Source organism: Patiria miniata, unplaced genomic scaffold (assembly GCF_015706575.1).
Source record: "Patiria miniata isolate m_02_andy unplaced genomic scaffold, ASM1570657v1 HiC_scaffold_11, whole genome shotgun sequence".
NCBI lineage: Eukaryota > Metazoa > Echinodermata > Asteroidea > Valvatida > Asterinidae > Patiria > Patiria miniata.
In genome coordinates, this window is record NW_024037049.1 from 4,393,614 (window position 1) to 4,409,661 (window position 16,048).

At 44.1% G+C, this 16,048-nt stretch overlaps 1 protein-coding gene across 1 annotated transcript in view; it reads left to right on the forward strand.

The window, feature by feature from the left end:
* The first annotated feature begins 1,405 nt into the window (after positions 1–1,405).
* LOC119742552 (girdin-like) overlaps positions 1,406–16,048 on the forward strand; it is an 86,916-nt gene continuing 72,273 nt past the window's right edge. The window contains exons 1-3 of the mRNA XM_038218587.1: positions 1,406–2,116; positions 3,093–3,172; positions 5,338–5,376. Coding sequence (XP_038074515.1) covers positions 2,063–2,116; positions 3,093–3,172; positions 5,338–5,376 — 173 coding nt within the window. The 5' untranslated portion in view covers positions 1,406–2,062. The remainder of the gene's footprint in view (positions 2,117–3,092; positions 3,173–5,337; positions 5,377–16,048) is intronic.

The window sequence follows — 16,048 nt, forward strand, 5'->3', positions numbered from 1 at the left end:
CTGCGAGTAAAAAACTAGTCCCTCTGAGCTTGTTTACTCGATAGAATAACGTATGTCCCACAATTATAGCATACATAATGTACCAAAATCTCATAACGTTAAAGCAATGAAATGCTGTATCTCCAACATGCACTACTTTACCAATCAAACTATTCTGCCATATACAAGATTTCTTCAAAAAAATAACCCCACTTATTGTTTCCAACACGTTCACCATACGATAATTGTTTTCCCCTGTTGGATTGAAATGCCAAGATTTTAATTGTGCAGGCCTCAAAACCTCCAATTGGTTTCAAGGTTAGAGAACAATGGCCCGGACAATGACGAGTGTGCTCCTGATGATGAAGTTGACTAAACTCTTCAAAATAGCAGTTATGTCTCAAGCAATTGCGCTCACAGGCATTTTTGTTTTGAGTGTGATTCTGTTGATGTTTGGGCTTTCCATGCCAAATTAAAATAGGCTTCTTACAAACCATATTTGAATCCAATTACACCAGTAGGCCCTGAGTTCTTCACCTATCGCACGGACGAAGACGGTGTTGCTCCTCGGGAAGTTGACTTCAAAATTGCGCTCACAGGAATTTGTTTTGAGTGTGATTTCAAAATGAAATAGGCTTCTTACAGACTTATAGACCAATCAGCCAGCCGTATTTGAGCTAAACTACACCGTCCGGAGAAAGAAATGTTGCTCCACAAGGAATTAAAGGTGCCAGTAATTACTAGCAAATCATCGATAGAGGGCGCATTACAACTTATGCGGTGGGGTGGGGTACTGGGGTACAAGTGAAGTACATGAAGTAGATACCTAAGTCCAGTTCGGGGAAGATGTGTAAAACATCATTGTAGTCCTAATCATAATATCATGAAATTTAAGATAATTGTGGGGAAAAGACGTCTTCTCGAGATACAGTTTCATTGGACAGGCGTCATACGCAAGGATATTGAAGGCTTGGAACCGTTACGGTCTTAATTGTCTCCTTAGGCCTATTCTATCTTTCCGTAATCCCCCCCCCCTTCCCTCAACCTCCCCCTCCCCCCTTCCCAACGCCGAACGTCGAACAATGACCCTCTAGGGTCGGATCTGGCCTTGGCTGGGGGGGGGGGTTAGATCTCAAGGGAGGTTTACAGACATGGGCTACTTATTTTCTGCAACTTCCTTCTGCAAGTTAAAAATTATTTTATAGCGGCCCGAGTGGGGGGGGGTAGATCCGCCACTGCCCTCGTGTCGTAAAATGGATAATGGTCTGTTACTCTGTAAACCGTAGATTTAAAGCGAAGGATGTTAAATCCGGACAAGGCTCTGGTAATTTTTCTGGTTCTGATATGTAGTTCTAGAATAACTGTCAAATATAAATAGCGCCCTCTATGTGATAATTTAAACCGAAGCGGCAGTCGGATGCCCTTGCATTTATAACAAAGATCACCGTAAGTAAACACGGCCAATCGGTCTAGGTGCCGATATAGCCAATACATAACACACAGAACTCCGTTCCCGATACTTTCGGTTTTTATGACACTGAAATCCGGACAAATGTTTTAATTTTTGATTCGACAATCAGGAAAAGCAGTTGTTTTGTTTCCCAAGAGAAGCTTTGCGTCTTCGGTACTGTACAGATGGAGGAGTTAGTGGCTTGTAGGTGCCGGAAACCTGTTCGATTTGTCTGACCACCACCCACCGCCCAGCCCGCAGCGTACGTTGACGGTTAGTCATACAGTCACACACGGCGGCCAGCTGCAGCCATCGGCACGGCCGAGTGTGTGAGACCAGACCGTGTTTATTGTCGATGATTCATTATGTTCAGCAGTTGTTCAGCACCATGTAATTAGTTCTTCGCCTGTTGTTGGTGCATGGATGGTGGCAAAACAGTGTTTGGCTGTTTGTTGTGACACGCAAGGGGAATATTGTAATTTTTAATAATGAATTAGGTGTAGTTGAGTTGATGAAAAACATTGACTAACAACTGTGGACTGTGTAGTGCAACCCAAATGATCGATTTTTAAGTCTGTGATACTGCGATGTCAACTTCAACTTCAACAACAGAAATGTATACAATCTGAGACAATGTCAACCATGGCAGCATTAGAGGAATTCATGTCCCACCCTCTGGTTGTGTGGGTAAGTAGATTTCTTATTTAAATCAATTATTTTTATTATTTCAAAAATAATAAAGGGATGTCATCATGGTCATTGTGTCTAGTGTTGCAACCTGACGCCACTTTTTTCTTCATATATCATCTCAATAAAGGTCTGTCATTGCAAAAGCTAATGTGACGTCAGGACACTACATTCTTTCCATGTACCGTAGAAATTAAAATGTTGAGTTTAACTATTTCTGTACACTTTTTGACTTTCTGAATTGTAAAAGCAAAGAAAACGTCAATGTTGATTACAGTTAACATGATTAATTTAAGACTTGGTTTAAAAATATTGCATATGTTCATCTACATGTACGTCATCCGATGAAAACATCTTTCATTTGCACACCATTCATTGGTTGCTAGGTGTAATGCTGTTTAGCATGCAGACTCAAGTACCATTGAGTTTCAAGAACATTGAGGTCTGGGAGCTAGACAAGCCAATGTAAAAGTAAAAAAAAAAGGCAGATGTCCGCACCCGCATATACTGATATAGCAATGGCCCAGTATAGTTGTGGCAAAACACTAACAGCTAAATTGATAATTTTTGTCCGATGGAATTGCGTCGGGGAGATGTAAATTTTATCGTAATGGTTGTCATTACAGCAGCCGTAACGCGTGTTTCATCTGCTATCTTACATCTGAGTATCTTTGTGTTTTTCTTTTAATAGTTTCATAAATATTAAAAATCCTACTTTTTATGGAATTAGATTTCAGTAATCCATGGCTATGAAGGATTTTTTTTTTTAAAGGAAAATGAAGTCCGAGAACCATTCGGTTGATAGTCTGGTTCCAAGTGCCAAAGATCTTGAAGTTGAATACTATCAGGTCAGGGAACCAAATGGTCAACTGCCCTAATAGTAGCCAATGCGACATGTTATACATGTATGTCGGCAAAGGGGAAAAACCAAGTGTAAAATTGAGATTGGTAATGTTTGTCTTTACTTCTCACACAGGTGACGACATTTAAAGATGGCAGTTTGGATTATATGGATCTCGTGGATGGCATCTTCCTGAATGATGTCATGGCCCAGATGTGAGTATCAGTAATACATCTTCAGTGATCTTCCGATCCTAAATTGCGATTTCGTTTTTATTTTTTTTATTTTTTGGCTGTACTGAAAGTCTGGCTCGTATGTATGCAAGAATTAAAGTTTTACGAACATTTCAAATGATTTTGAAGTTTAGCCAAGTTTATTCCATATAGATATTCCTAAATGTACAAAATGTATAGGCCTACTGTCCAATATTTCCAAAACAAAAATGTTTACCATAATTTCATCCAATTTGTTTTTGTTTAATCGATTGGGCAGTTTTCAGTTAATCACTTACAAAGTTACATGTGCCGGTAGTATGCCATGCATGTATAATACATGTACTTATGAATGTTTTTGTAAACAGTTGATGTATTCTTATCTTTTTGTTTATCATCTCAATACCAAGATCTCGGAATTGAACTTTAAGCTACCCATTTCGAACCCCTGAGTAAATTTCTTGTAAAACATGACCCCAGTATAAACTTAGTTTTTCACTTCAGTTGTGCGAAAGGAGGGCAGAACAGAAAGCAAAACATCAAGGCAACCTTGACCTCCAGGTGCAAACATAGAATTGCTTGCATATTTGCTGTCATTGGCCAAATGTGAACAAACTTTAGCAACAACCTTGTGTTGTGGTACACTGTCCTCTTTCTGATGAACTGTGTTTCATAGGGCTGTATTAAAAATGCCAAATTTCCGAGCATTCGGTTTATCACCAAACTTCCAAATAGCATTTTACCAACTAGAAATGTGAGGCGTTCTATCAAAATGAGAAGGAAGTGGGCACAGGTCTTAATTAATAGTGGAGAAAAATATTGTAAATTTTTTTTAAATGCGTGTAATTTTTTGTCTTCAATTTTCAGATTTCAGATTGATTGATATTTGTAATCGTTGATACGTGTATGCCTACTACACATATTTATAGAAATAGTATAAAAATTGTGGAATAAAAGGGTTTTTTAACCCTAATTTCCAGAGGCATTTTTGCTAGGATGCAACCTCAATCCTGCAAAATCCTCCAACTGCCTCCATGTCAAAATTGCATAGAGCCTCAATCCTGCAAAATCCTCCGTTATTTCTTGAATGTGGTCCTTGGAGGGGTGACCACTGCCTCAATCCTGCATAATCCTCCAGCAATCACTGTCAATATGTTGAGACAGAGCCAGTGACATACTGGACAAGTGCGGAGGATTAAAAGTATAAAGGCCTAAATTTGTGCTTAAAGCAAAAATAATGCAAGATCCTGCCCAAGACCACACGGTGCATCCTCCAAAATCAGCCGCACCTTTTGCCGTATACATGTAGCCTCAATCCTGCAAAATCCTCCATTTTGCAACTAGGATTTGGGAAGGTTAGGGTTTAAGGAAAAAACGGAAAGATTTCCATATACGAAGTTCACTCAACACCCTGTGTACAAACCCTATGAGATTGGACTGAACAATTCTAAGTGTTTTCTAAGAAAATGCTTGTATTTTCTCACTGCTCAAATTGACTTTGATGACATGAAATTGCTATCTGGGGGCTTGTTAGTCAATACAGAGGAAAATTAGTGAACTTCGTATATGGAAATCTTTCCGGAAAAACAATCTGCATCTTCCATTTTCAAGAATACAAAACTCGCGTTTTTCTCAGTATTTTACTTTTTTGACATGTTGATTAATGTGAAATTTACACAGCAAAACTTGTCTTTGGAATGTCTGATGTGCAATAAACAGTATAGAATTTTTATCTCTTATATAATACCCCCAAACCCTCATTTCGACCTCTGCCCAGTTCCGTCTCATTTTGCCAGAACGCCTCACATACCTGAAGAATGTGACCCATCTCGAAAAGATGACCAAAAACTGTTCAGGATGTAACTTTATTGGTATACAATTCAGTGGTTTTTAAAGCCCAAATTTGATCTTTAATATTTGTCCAACATCAGCTAGTCACCTAATTGATACGTCCACGATATTCATTTAAAGTTTTCTCATCAATGTCAAAGTTTGATTGTATTCGAATATTCAATCGAATCCAAGTCCCAACGATCGAATACTAAAACACAGCACTATAAAATTGGGTCGTGAGGGTGGCCCACTGCGGTTTCCCCAGATCCACCGCCCACTCCTCAATTAACCTCCCAAGAACCTCACAGTGGTCTTGTGGCTTTTATTCGGTTCAGCTTGCGAGGCCACGTCGTTATGGGAAAAGTGTTTGTCAGGTACGTACATTTGTACATAAGGCGGCGACCTGAGGATTCTTTATTTTGTTGCCCCGTTCCCCCAAAATTGCCTGACTGCACCACTTATCATAGCGCTCACTGGTGGTGGTAGTGGTGGTAGTGGTGGTAGTGGTTATAGGTTCAACGTTTTTTTTCATTTCAGTAAAACATGTTGCGCACTTGTTACGGTATGAGTTTTGGCATTGTACATGTAGCGGTTCGGTATCATGACCTAGAAAATGAGAACTTAGAGGTAATATGCAACATTTTGCTTTTGCTGTAATTTTCAGAAATGGATGGATTTGGGGGTTAGCATTTTATAGCAAATATTGGTACACTGAACTGTTTAAAGTTTTGTGTTCATAGACGCTGGAAAAACCAAGAAGAAAAAAATACTGTTGTGGTAGTCTGGTTCCCTGAAAACGAAACGGAGCAATTTATACGTGTAGATGTTGGGGAATTGTCGGTTCAGGGAACCAGGCTAGCTGGGTTGCACCCGTCCACTGATGTTGCAAACAAAATGTGGAGTAACTAAATTTGGGGCAGTATTTGGAAAAGTCAGTCGGCTGACCATCGTTGGAAGTTGATACAGATATTCCAGTTTACAGCACGCCAGGTACATGTACCATGATCTCACAGGATGCTTGAGGCTGTTATTCACTTACAGTGAAGCAACGTACAATGTACAACATGTATTTTTTTTCATAATAATTTGGTAGTTTTGTTTTTGATGTGTGCAAATGTTGAATATTACCTTTAAAAGGGGGTTTCCTTTGGCAGAGCATACATGTTGTACATACTTGCGTAGCTTTACCACCTGTTCACCACAATTGCACTCAACACAAGAGTCCCCTACCCTTTTCCATTAGTTATCCATATTCGAAAGAATGATTAGATTTAGGAGTAGAACACTTCCTGGGTAGTTTACAGTAGCGTACACGTGTTGTCTACATACTGTATGTACATGTACACATGTCCTTTTGATTACCACTAGCCATTCACTCAGTAGGGTAACATGTTGTTTTCTGTTGAGTAAACTTACGAATGGCCACAGTATCTCAAGATTTCATATTGAACACATACAGAATGACTGGAGGGCGGAGGCCTTGGTTTTCGGTAAAAAAATGTAGTCATGGGGTGTCCAGCGTAAAAGCACCAAGAACAGTGTCTGTAATTCTATAACTTGGGAAAATAGTTCCTCTGTATGGGGTCTACATGTCTAGTTTCCTGCTTGTGCCAAGAAAATCCCAGTTATGGCATGCACTACTGTTGCACAAGTTGAACCACATGTATAGTGCAAGCGTACATGTAGAAGCATGCAATGATTTTATTGAAAGCCTAGCCTGCAGTGTACTTTAGGCCAAGTAAAAAAAATACACCAGTTTCTTGTCCCCGCCAGCTTCCTTTTTTCCTGCCGCCTCCTTTTGTTTTTTGTTTTCTTCTTTTTTTAATTCATACATTTATATAGTTTGCACATTTTGTCCTTTATTTGTTTCCAACAAAATTGTAGCTACATTTACATTGTATGTAGAAAGGGTAAATGGCTCTTTTGGACAGCAAAATAGTTGAGAAAATTGAAGAAGTACATGTATGGCTAGTATGTACAACAAATCATACCAGCATTTTGTGCGCAGAAATTTGTCCTTGACAGTAAGATGTCAGTAAAATGGAAAATTAATTTAACAGCTGTGACTAATAAGGGATGGACTGCATATTACAGAACGTCAAAAACATTTAAACTATGCATAACAAGCCGATGATGTAAATTTTATCTAGTGTGCTCAATTTAACACGACACTATCAACATATTGACATTTTGTGGTATTGACTATTGCCTGTTTTGTGCGTCACAAAAATAGAAAGTCAAGTTTTTCTACACTGCTCGTTTGAAATTGAGAATTGCATGAAAAGACCATTCCTCCCCATATTTGTTGAATGCAAGAAAGTAAAGATTGCTGCATGTTCATTGCTAGATTTGTTCATGAAATTTCTGCATGAATTTGGGGAATGCATGTTTTGTGCACGTATTGGATTAAATTTTTGTCTAATTTTATACTTGTAGCATGGTTATGATTGTTGAACATAATGACTGGTCAGCTTGTGGTTTTACATCCTGGATACCTTTACGGATTAACAGGAATGAGTAAAGAATCAATACACAGATTATGAAAGACACTTCCCACTGTCAACATCATAAGTACAATAAACAAGGATTATAGCACTAATTGTCAGGCTTAGACAAAGCTTTTGTGGTTGATACTCATTCTTGACTTAAGCTCCTTACCTTAGTTTTTATACCATGGTAAAATACAGCCATACAGTAAGATCATGTGCATGTATCCATGTACAGACTACAGACACTGTACATGTAGCCCTTTTCACACCAGACAACCCTGGTTGAAATTCTTGCCAGGGTTCAAAACAGTAGTGACTGAGCATTATAAGCGGGATTTGCATGAAACAAGTGTGCAACGATGCGGGGTTGAAAAATCAAAAACTCAACCCGGGGCAGCACTGGGTTCGCCCAGGGTTGAGTTCAACCCGGGTTGAGAGGCTCTTGTGTGAAAAGGGCACCACAGTATTGGGGATGTTAGAAATGGTAAGTGTACCTGATACGTATGCATTTTAGAAAAAGTTGCTTGTTAAATCACCATTTTGCTGCTTATCTCGTCTGGCACACTGTGGACAATGTGTATTTCACATCAAAATTATGGGTTTGATGAAAAAACCACACAAAATGGCAATATAACCAGCAAGTTTTTCGGAGCCGCTTACGTATTCTGTACCCACGCAGTTTCTAATGGTCCCTTTTGTATGCCTTTACGTGTACATTTACACTGCACTCACATGTCTACCGGTATGTGTTAGGCCTACAAGTTCATCCGTGTAGATTTGAACACAGGTTTACAGCTTGGGCATCTGACATTTACTGCCTAAAAATAAATCTAAATTAGTAAAGAGTCACATGACATTCACTGAAATTAATTCCACCTTCATTTACTTTAGTGATCAATAGGCCTACTATTTGATTTGAATACAAAAATCCAAAAACCGATTTATCAAAACTTCAATTGCAAGATATCCTCTGAACTGCTGATCGTTTCAGTGTACACACATGTATACGCAAAAACAGTTCATGGTGTGTTTACACAAATCACACACACACACAAAATGTCGCTCTGGATACTGAACTACCCCAAGCTAAGGCAGTGCACACTTTGTTGTTTCTGAGCAACAGGAAAGGATTATAATCCAACCAAGATAAGATCTGTGCATTTGGTCCGACCATTTATAACTCTTGCCCTATGGTAGTTTGACAAAACAAATCCAAACACACAATCAGCTTGACATGTACCGTAAAGTATTATCGGCTAGTTAGGTTCACTTTTGTAGATGATCATTGAAGTTTGTTGTGATTGGGCCAACCACCCACCCTGTCCTAATACAAAATTGACGCAAATGTCAAATGTTCATGTACATATGCATGTGAGGTCCGTAAGGACTTGAATATATTGAACACCACACAATATGGTTATTAAGAATGCTTTCAAAATACTGTAGCGGACTTTACCAGGCGGCGTCTGCCGCTGACTAAATAATGGGCTTCGGCCTCCACGACGAGCGGTAACCGCAGAGGCCTGAGGGGCGGACTCGTTTGGGGGAAGTCTACCTCCAGGCGCCTAGGTCTGCACACCACGCACACACGCTCACCACACAAGGGTAGACACGTCAAGGATTATGCACCACACCAGGCTTATATACTTGAACTGGTTGATTTATTCAAAGTAATGCACAGGTTCCTATATAGGCGCTAATTACAGGGTTGATTCGTACACCAATGATGATTATCTCTTGGGGACTTTATAATTAAGAATCACAAACAATCACCAATCGGGTAACTACAATAGACATCGGGACCGATAAGCCTAAGACGCAGCTACTCACCCCGCAACTAGGGTTCACGGGGTACAGCCTAATCCCACCAATCCAACAGCCAGCGAGCAACGGCAGAGCGTACTTGCTTTCGTCCGCACGGAGCAAGAGCAAGCAGCGGAAAGACGCCCGCGACGCACGTGCAGCGCGCTTATATACACTGCACGCAGAGCACCAGCGACGCGCACTGCCGCACGGAACGCAGCCTGCGCACCAGCGCTCAGCAGCTACGGAAGCCCAGTGCGCGAAGCAATATTTCGTTACACAGCCGCACCTCAAGGCTGGTCAGTCCCCTTGACCATTCAGCTTAGCAAAACTTTAAAAGAAATATTGCGCCTTAAGTAAGGTGTCCTAAAGTCTCTTAGGTGTTTGTTTAAACAAGAACAATACTGACCTAATTTCAAAAAGTCTTTAAACTTCAGAAAACTACGTAAGGCTTTCTTATACAAAAATAAAAGGCTACAAATCTCTTTCATAAAACTTTAGGTAAAACAACAATAAGACCCTATCCTCAAGAGCCTATACAGGTTAAATTTTAAACCTAAGGTTTTTTTACAAAAACTCTTTCATAAAACTTTAGTCAAACAACATTAAGACCTTATCCTTGTAAGAGCCTTTACAGGTTTGACTTTAAACCTGAGATCTTTTCTTAGAAACATTGACGCCTAACGCTAAAATGCCTAGAAGGTCGAACTCGGCAACACAAAAAAGGTCCTTCAAGGTATTAACATCAATCTTATAAGTTTAAACGTCCCTGTACAGCTATGGTTTTCTGTTCACTGCAACTCCCGCCTGGAAACTGCAGTCGAAGACCCGCTTTGTCTTGTCCTTCGTTACTCTCTCTCCATCCACGTAGACTTCCCGTACGTCAGTCTCTGCCACCCGCTGAACATTGCCGATCATGGCGTCAACTAGGTCGTTATCCTTGTAGGGTGCTCCTGCTTGGTCACCCTCCGTCCTCACCAGCCTGCACAGGTGTCGACTCTGACCAGGTGGTGCGATGCCCGGCTCTTTCCCCTTGGACTCCACTTGCTCAGCATAGGGCCGTAAGTAAACAACATCGAATTCTCGAGACGTTTCACCTTTGATTACCTTGTCGTCGCCCTTGTATAGGTAGGTCTCCTTTACCTCCCTCCAGCGGACCATTTGTCCAGGCAGCAGCTTGTTGATCTGGAAGGGTGTGGATGGCATGCGCAGGCCCTCCGTCTCTGCGGCGCCTTCCTCGGGATTTTCTCCCAGACCACGAATCAACCTCATCATGCTTAACGGTTTTCCTCCTGGCCTGACAGGTCGCCATTCTCGCTGTGGGCTCCCGGACCCCTCATTCTCCCACATACTCGGTGATGCAGACACCATTATCTCCGGCACACTCTCATCCTCACCATCCGCTGCAGTTGTGGGTATCTCGACCTCTGTGGCCGCTTGTGGCACGTCTGTGCCCAACAAATCACCTCCTGAGGTGTTTCCTGCTGCTACAGATACCACCACCTGTGTAGGTGACTCAGCTTTCTCCTTTGCTTTCTCAGAGCTGGAGAGCTCCATCGCCTCGTCGTCGGGGGCACGAGAGATCGTGGAAGGAGCCTTCACCCTGCGCGCCCTTGTGGCCGGTCGCTCCTCCTCAACCTGGCGTTCATTTGGTGCTCTTGACACTGTTGCTGGGGCACTTTCACCTCGAAGGCGCTTCTTTGATGGCTTGTCCCCGGCATCAGTCGCTCGGCTACGCTTTCTCTCGTTGTTACCGGCGTCCGGGTGGTCACTGCCCCGTCCAGAAGAGCCTGACTTTGTCTCTGCCTTGCGTCTGGCTTCATTATCCCTCTCGGCTGTGGTAGGGTGGTCCTCGTGAGAGCGGTGGCCTGACTCTTCGATGTTAGAGCGCCTAGCACGCTCTCTGGATTCGTACGTCTCAGCTCTAATCTGGCTTACTTCTCTCTGTGCCGATGGGTGACAGTCGCGATAGTGGGCCCGTAGGTTATCCCGTCTGTTGTTTCTGTGCTCACATTGCCCACACCAATAATATTCTTGCGGGCCATGCTCCACCTTGATGTGTCGCTCCAAACTGCGCTTGTGCAGAAACACATCATGGCAGGTGGGGCACTCCACTGTCGCTGCTTCATCAAGGTCCCTTGGTGTCTTCTTCGGCGGTGATTTTCTCATGATGATGACTCTGTCGACAAATTACAGAATGAAATTACGGTTAATCCTCACTGCTATCTTAAACCTTTAGGGTGTCTACTTTTCACAACTCATTCACTCTCTTCTCACACATCCACGCCTCAGAGGAGGTGATTCCCTGGGTTAACCCTACGTAGGTCCCTCTTTCTATGTGTGATGTTACAAGTAACGTTGTGGTTTACGGCGATGCCTAGGTGGATTTCTTCTCCCGGCTACAGGTTCTAGAGTCTCTCTTTGGCTTTCTTCTTGCACTTCTAGGGTTTCTGGTATTTCTTGCAATGGTTCACTAAGCTCCCTAGCTTCTTCCGCTTCCACTCCCTCATATAGAGTCTCTTCTAACGCCTCAGCGTTTTCCACTCCTACTATCTCTGATTCTCCTTCTTGTCTCTGTGGTTGACGAGGTGTTCCATGTGGTTCTGTCCCATCCCAAGGCACGAGTGGGCGACCTTCATAGGGCTTTAGTCTGTCGAAATGAACAACTTTCTTCTTGCCCCGTCGGTTCCTCTGAATTCTGAAAGTGACCTCCGATAGCTTCTTCAAAATAAGGTAAGGTCCCTCCCACCTCCGTTGCAACTTAGGTGACAGGCCTTTTTTCTTACTCGGGTTGTGTAACCAAACAAACTGCCCGGTCCTTAGCGTCGTTGAACTTGTCTTGTGGTCGTAGTATTTCTTCTGCCGCCTTGCACTGTTTTTTAGGTGCTCCCTAGCCTTTTCGTGCGCAAATCGCATTCCTTCCCTTAAGTCGTAAGCATAATCGCTTCTGACATCTCCCTCATCCTTGTCTGAGGAAACCCTAGTGGTCAAGTCTAGAGGCAAGAGCACCTCTCGGCCTAACATTAGCATGTTAGGTGTTTCCCCCGTGGATTCGTGTGGTGTTGCCCGGTAGGCGAACGTTGCAAGTGCCACCTTCTCATCCCAATCGCGTTGACGTCGATGGGGTTCTATCATCACAGCAACCATACTGAGCAAGGTCCGGTTGAAGCGCTCTATCATCCCATCCGATTTTGGGTTGTATGGTGTCGTACGCGTCTTTTTAATCCCCAGAACCTTGCACATCTCTCCAAACACCTGGGATTCAAAGTTCCTTCCCTGGTCTGAATGTAGCTCGACGGGGACTCCGAACCTACACACAAATTCCATAACTAACTTCTGAGCCCAGTCACTGCTCTCTCGTCAGGCACTGGATACGCTTCTATCCATTTGCTAAAGTAGTCGCCAACGACTAACACATATTTGTTGCCACGTTCAGTTTCTGGAAGAGGTCCAAGGATGTCCAGTGCCACACGCTGCATTGGGGAACCAACTACATACTGTTGCAGTGGGGCTCTTCGACGTTTAGTAGGCGACTTCTTTGAGGCGCAGGTGTCGCACTGCCTGACAAAGGACCTAACATCGGCATTCATCCCAGACCAAAAAAATCTTTGGCGCACCTTTGCCAGTGTTTTCTTCTGACCAAGGTGTCCTCCTGTCAGTCCCCCATGAAGTTCGTCCACTACCTCCTGTCGATGTGGTTTTGGCACAATAACCTGGTATCTTATCTGCCCGCCATCATCCGACTCCCACCTCTTACACAAGAGTCCTTTTCTAATTTCTATCTGGTCCCACCGCAGCCAATACGACTTCACTGAAGGCGAACTTGATGTAATCTCTGACCACTCTGGTCTAGGTGTGGCAGCAGCCTTCGCCCTTAGGATCCAACCAAGTGTTTGATCGTCCTCCTGTTCCCGTCTCCATGATTCGTGTGCTACTGTTGGTTCTATTGTCACAATTCGTACTGTAGGTTCTTCCACGGGTTTCGTCTCGTCTCCTCTTTGGTTCACGTCGCCTGGATAGGTCTTTGCTGTTATATCTCTGTCATCCATACCACACTGTGGACACGGCCGGCGCGAGAGACCATCCGCGTTTCCATGGGAACGTCCTGCCCTGTGAACTATGGTGATATCGTACTCGCTGAGTACTTGTAGCCAACGTGCTATTTGGCCCAGTGGATCACGGAAGTTGAGTATCCACCGGAGTGCCCCGTGGTCAGTTCTTATGGTGATTTTCTGTCCGTAAATGTAAGGCCTATACTGCTTCAAAAAGACCACAACTGCCAAAAGCTCTTTGCGTGTAACGCAATAGTTCTTCTCTGGTTTGCTCAGGGCCCTGCTTCCATAGGCAATGACTCTTTCCTGTCCATCCACCAACTGAGAAAGAACAGCACCTATGCCTACGTTGCTGGCGTCTGTATCAAGGATGTAATCTTCTTCAGGGTTAGGGTAAGCCAATATAGGTGCCGCTTGGAGCAGTCCCTTGAGCCGTTGAAACAATGTTTCACAATCGTCGTCCCACATAAACTGCCTTCCTTTCTCCGTCAAGCGATGCAGGGGTCGGGCTATGTCGGCGAATCCCTTTACGAAACGCCTATAATATGACGCCAATCCTATGAAACTTTGCACCTCGGTTACAGTTGTTGGAGTCGGCCAGTCGCGTACTACCCGTATCTTCTCTGGATCCGTAGCAACGCCCTCGCTTGATACGACATGCCCTAGGTACAACACCTGCTGCTTGAACAACTCACACTTTTTTGGCTTAAGTTTCAAACCCGCGCCACGAAGGCGTTGAAAGACCACCTCAAGGCGTCTTAGCTCTTCTTCTACAGTCTTGGCAAAGATGATTACGTCATCGAGATACACTAGGAGCATGTCCCATTGGAGGCCCGCCAAAACCCGCTCCATTAACCTCTCAAATGTGGAGGGGGCATTGCAGAGGCCGAATGGCATGACCCGCCAGCAGTACAGACCACCGCGGACCACAAATGCAGATTTCTTCTTGGCCTCATCGTCCAGCTCTACCTGCCAATACCCCGCAGCGAGATCCAACGTGGAAAACCACTTGGCCCCTGCCAAGGTGTCTAGTGTATCATCGATACGCGGTATTGGGTATGCGTCCTTTATTGTCAATGAGTTCAGGCGGCGATAGTCAATACAGAATCTCTTTGTCCCGTCTTTCTTGTTTACAAGCACGACGTTTGATGCCCATGGACTGTCTGATTGTTCTATCTGTCCACCAGCAAGCAACTTCTGCACTTGACGTGTTATCTCATCTTGTTCTTTTGGCGAATATCTTCTCGGTCTTTGCTTCACAGGCGCTGCATCGCCCGTTTCAATGTGATGCTTGACACAGTCTGTCCTACCAATGTCCTCATCGCCTCTGGAGAACACATCTTGATTATTCTGCAATAACTTAGCAATGTTGTTGTGGTATTTTTGGTCCACTCCCTGCTTGCATCTGCTAAATAAATCTGCAAGGTGATCAGGAACGTCTTGTGATCCAGCCGCTTGAGAATGTGCACCTTGTGTCTCCTCTATCTCGTCCACCTCTACAGGCGTAAGGTAGCCAGCCATAGTCCCTCTACGGACTACGCATTCACGCCTACCCGGGTTAAACACACGGATCGGCAGAACACCCTGTTCTGCAGTCACCACTGTCCGTGCTACAAGCATTCCCCTGTCGGAAATATCATTCCGGTCAGCCGGCTCAATTACTCCAATGCCGTTAACCTGCACCTTGCCAGTTACGTGCCCTTGTAAAATTGCCTCGTGTCCAGCAGGCACCCTTGTAGTCCGTCCAATGACGATTCTTGCACAAAAAGCTGACCCCATTCCATCACTACACTGCACCCGCTCGCCACTGACGGATAGTTCTAGTGTTCTGAAGTTAAGTGTTCCGCACGTCGGTAGCAAAAAATCCATGCCCAGGATGCCATCCATTGTCGGACAGGCTCCAAATGTTGCATATACAGCGTGCGTCGTCTTTCCTACCTGCACCTCCATCCAGGCGCTGCCCAGTGTCGCTATAACTGAACCATCAGCATTCTTAATGTGCGTTCCATCTGCTTGAAGGTGGGGTCTTCGTTCGGGTGAGATTTTATAATACAATGCGGATGAAAGGAATGTGTCCGTGGCTCCGGTGTCTATTAGAAGTTTCGCATGCTGCCCCCGTATCACTGCAGGAACATACATGCCTCCCTTTGCGTTCGCCTTTGGCAATATTGTGTTTTTGTCTGCGCGCTCGCCTGTTACTGGTCGTGCGTCTTGTTGTTTTGGCCCTCGTCTCCAGGCAGCTTTCCCTCGGGCCTCTGGGTCGGCTGCAGCCCGTTTCCCGACTTCTTCCCCTCTTTTGCAGTGGCTCTGCAATTTCGTGCGAAGTGCCCGTTTCTACCACACCTGTAGCACACTATGTCCGCCATAAATCGCCGTCTATGATAAGTGTTACTGTCTTCGTCTTGTTTCTCCTTCCGTAGTCCGTCCGTAGATGTTGCCTTGGCAAGCTGGTGTGTCACCCAAGCTCTTGTTGCGACTTGCGCCTCTTGTATGGCCTGAGTTGTTCTCCGGTAAATGTCATCGGCAATCCCCTCCAGCCCATGCTGCAGCGTGTCTGTCTCCCCACCGAGAACTCGAGCGTGTTTCTGTCTATGACCACTCCGTTGTTCCTCTATTTTCAAGAAACTCTCCGTCGCCATGGCCGCTCTGATTGCCTCATCGAGCGTATTTGGCCTCGCCCGAAAAATCCCCTCCCGTATGGC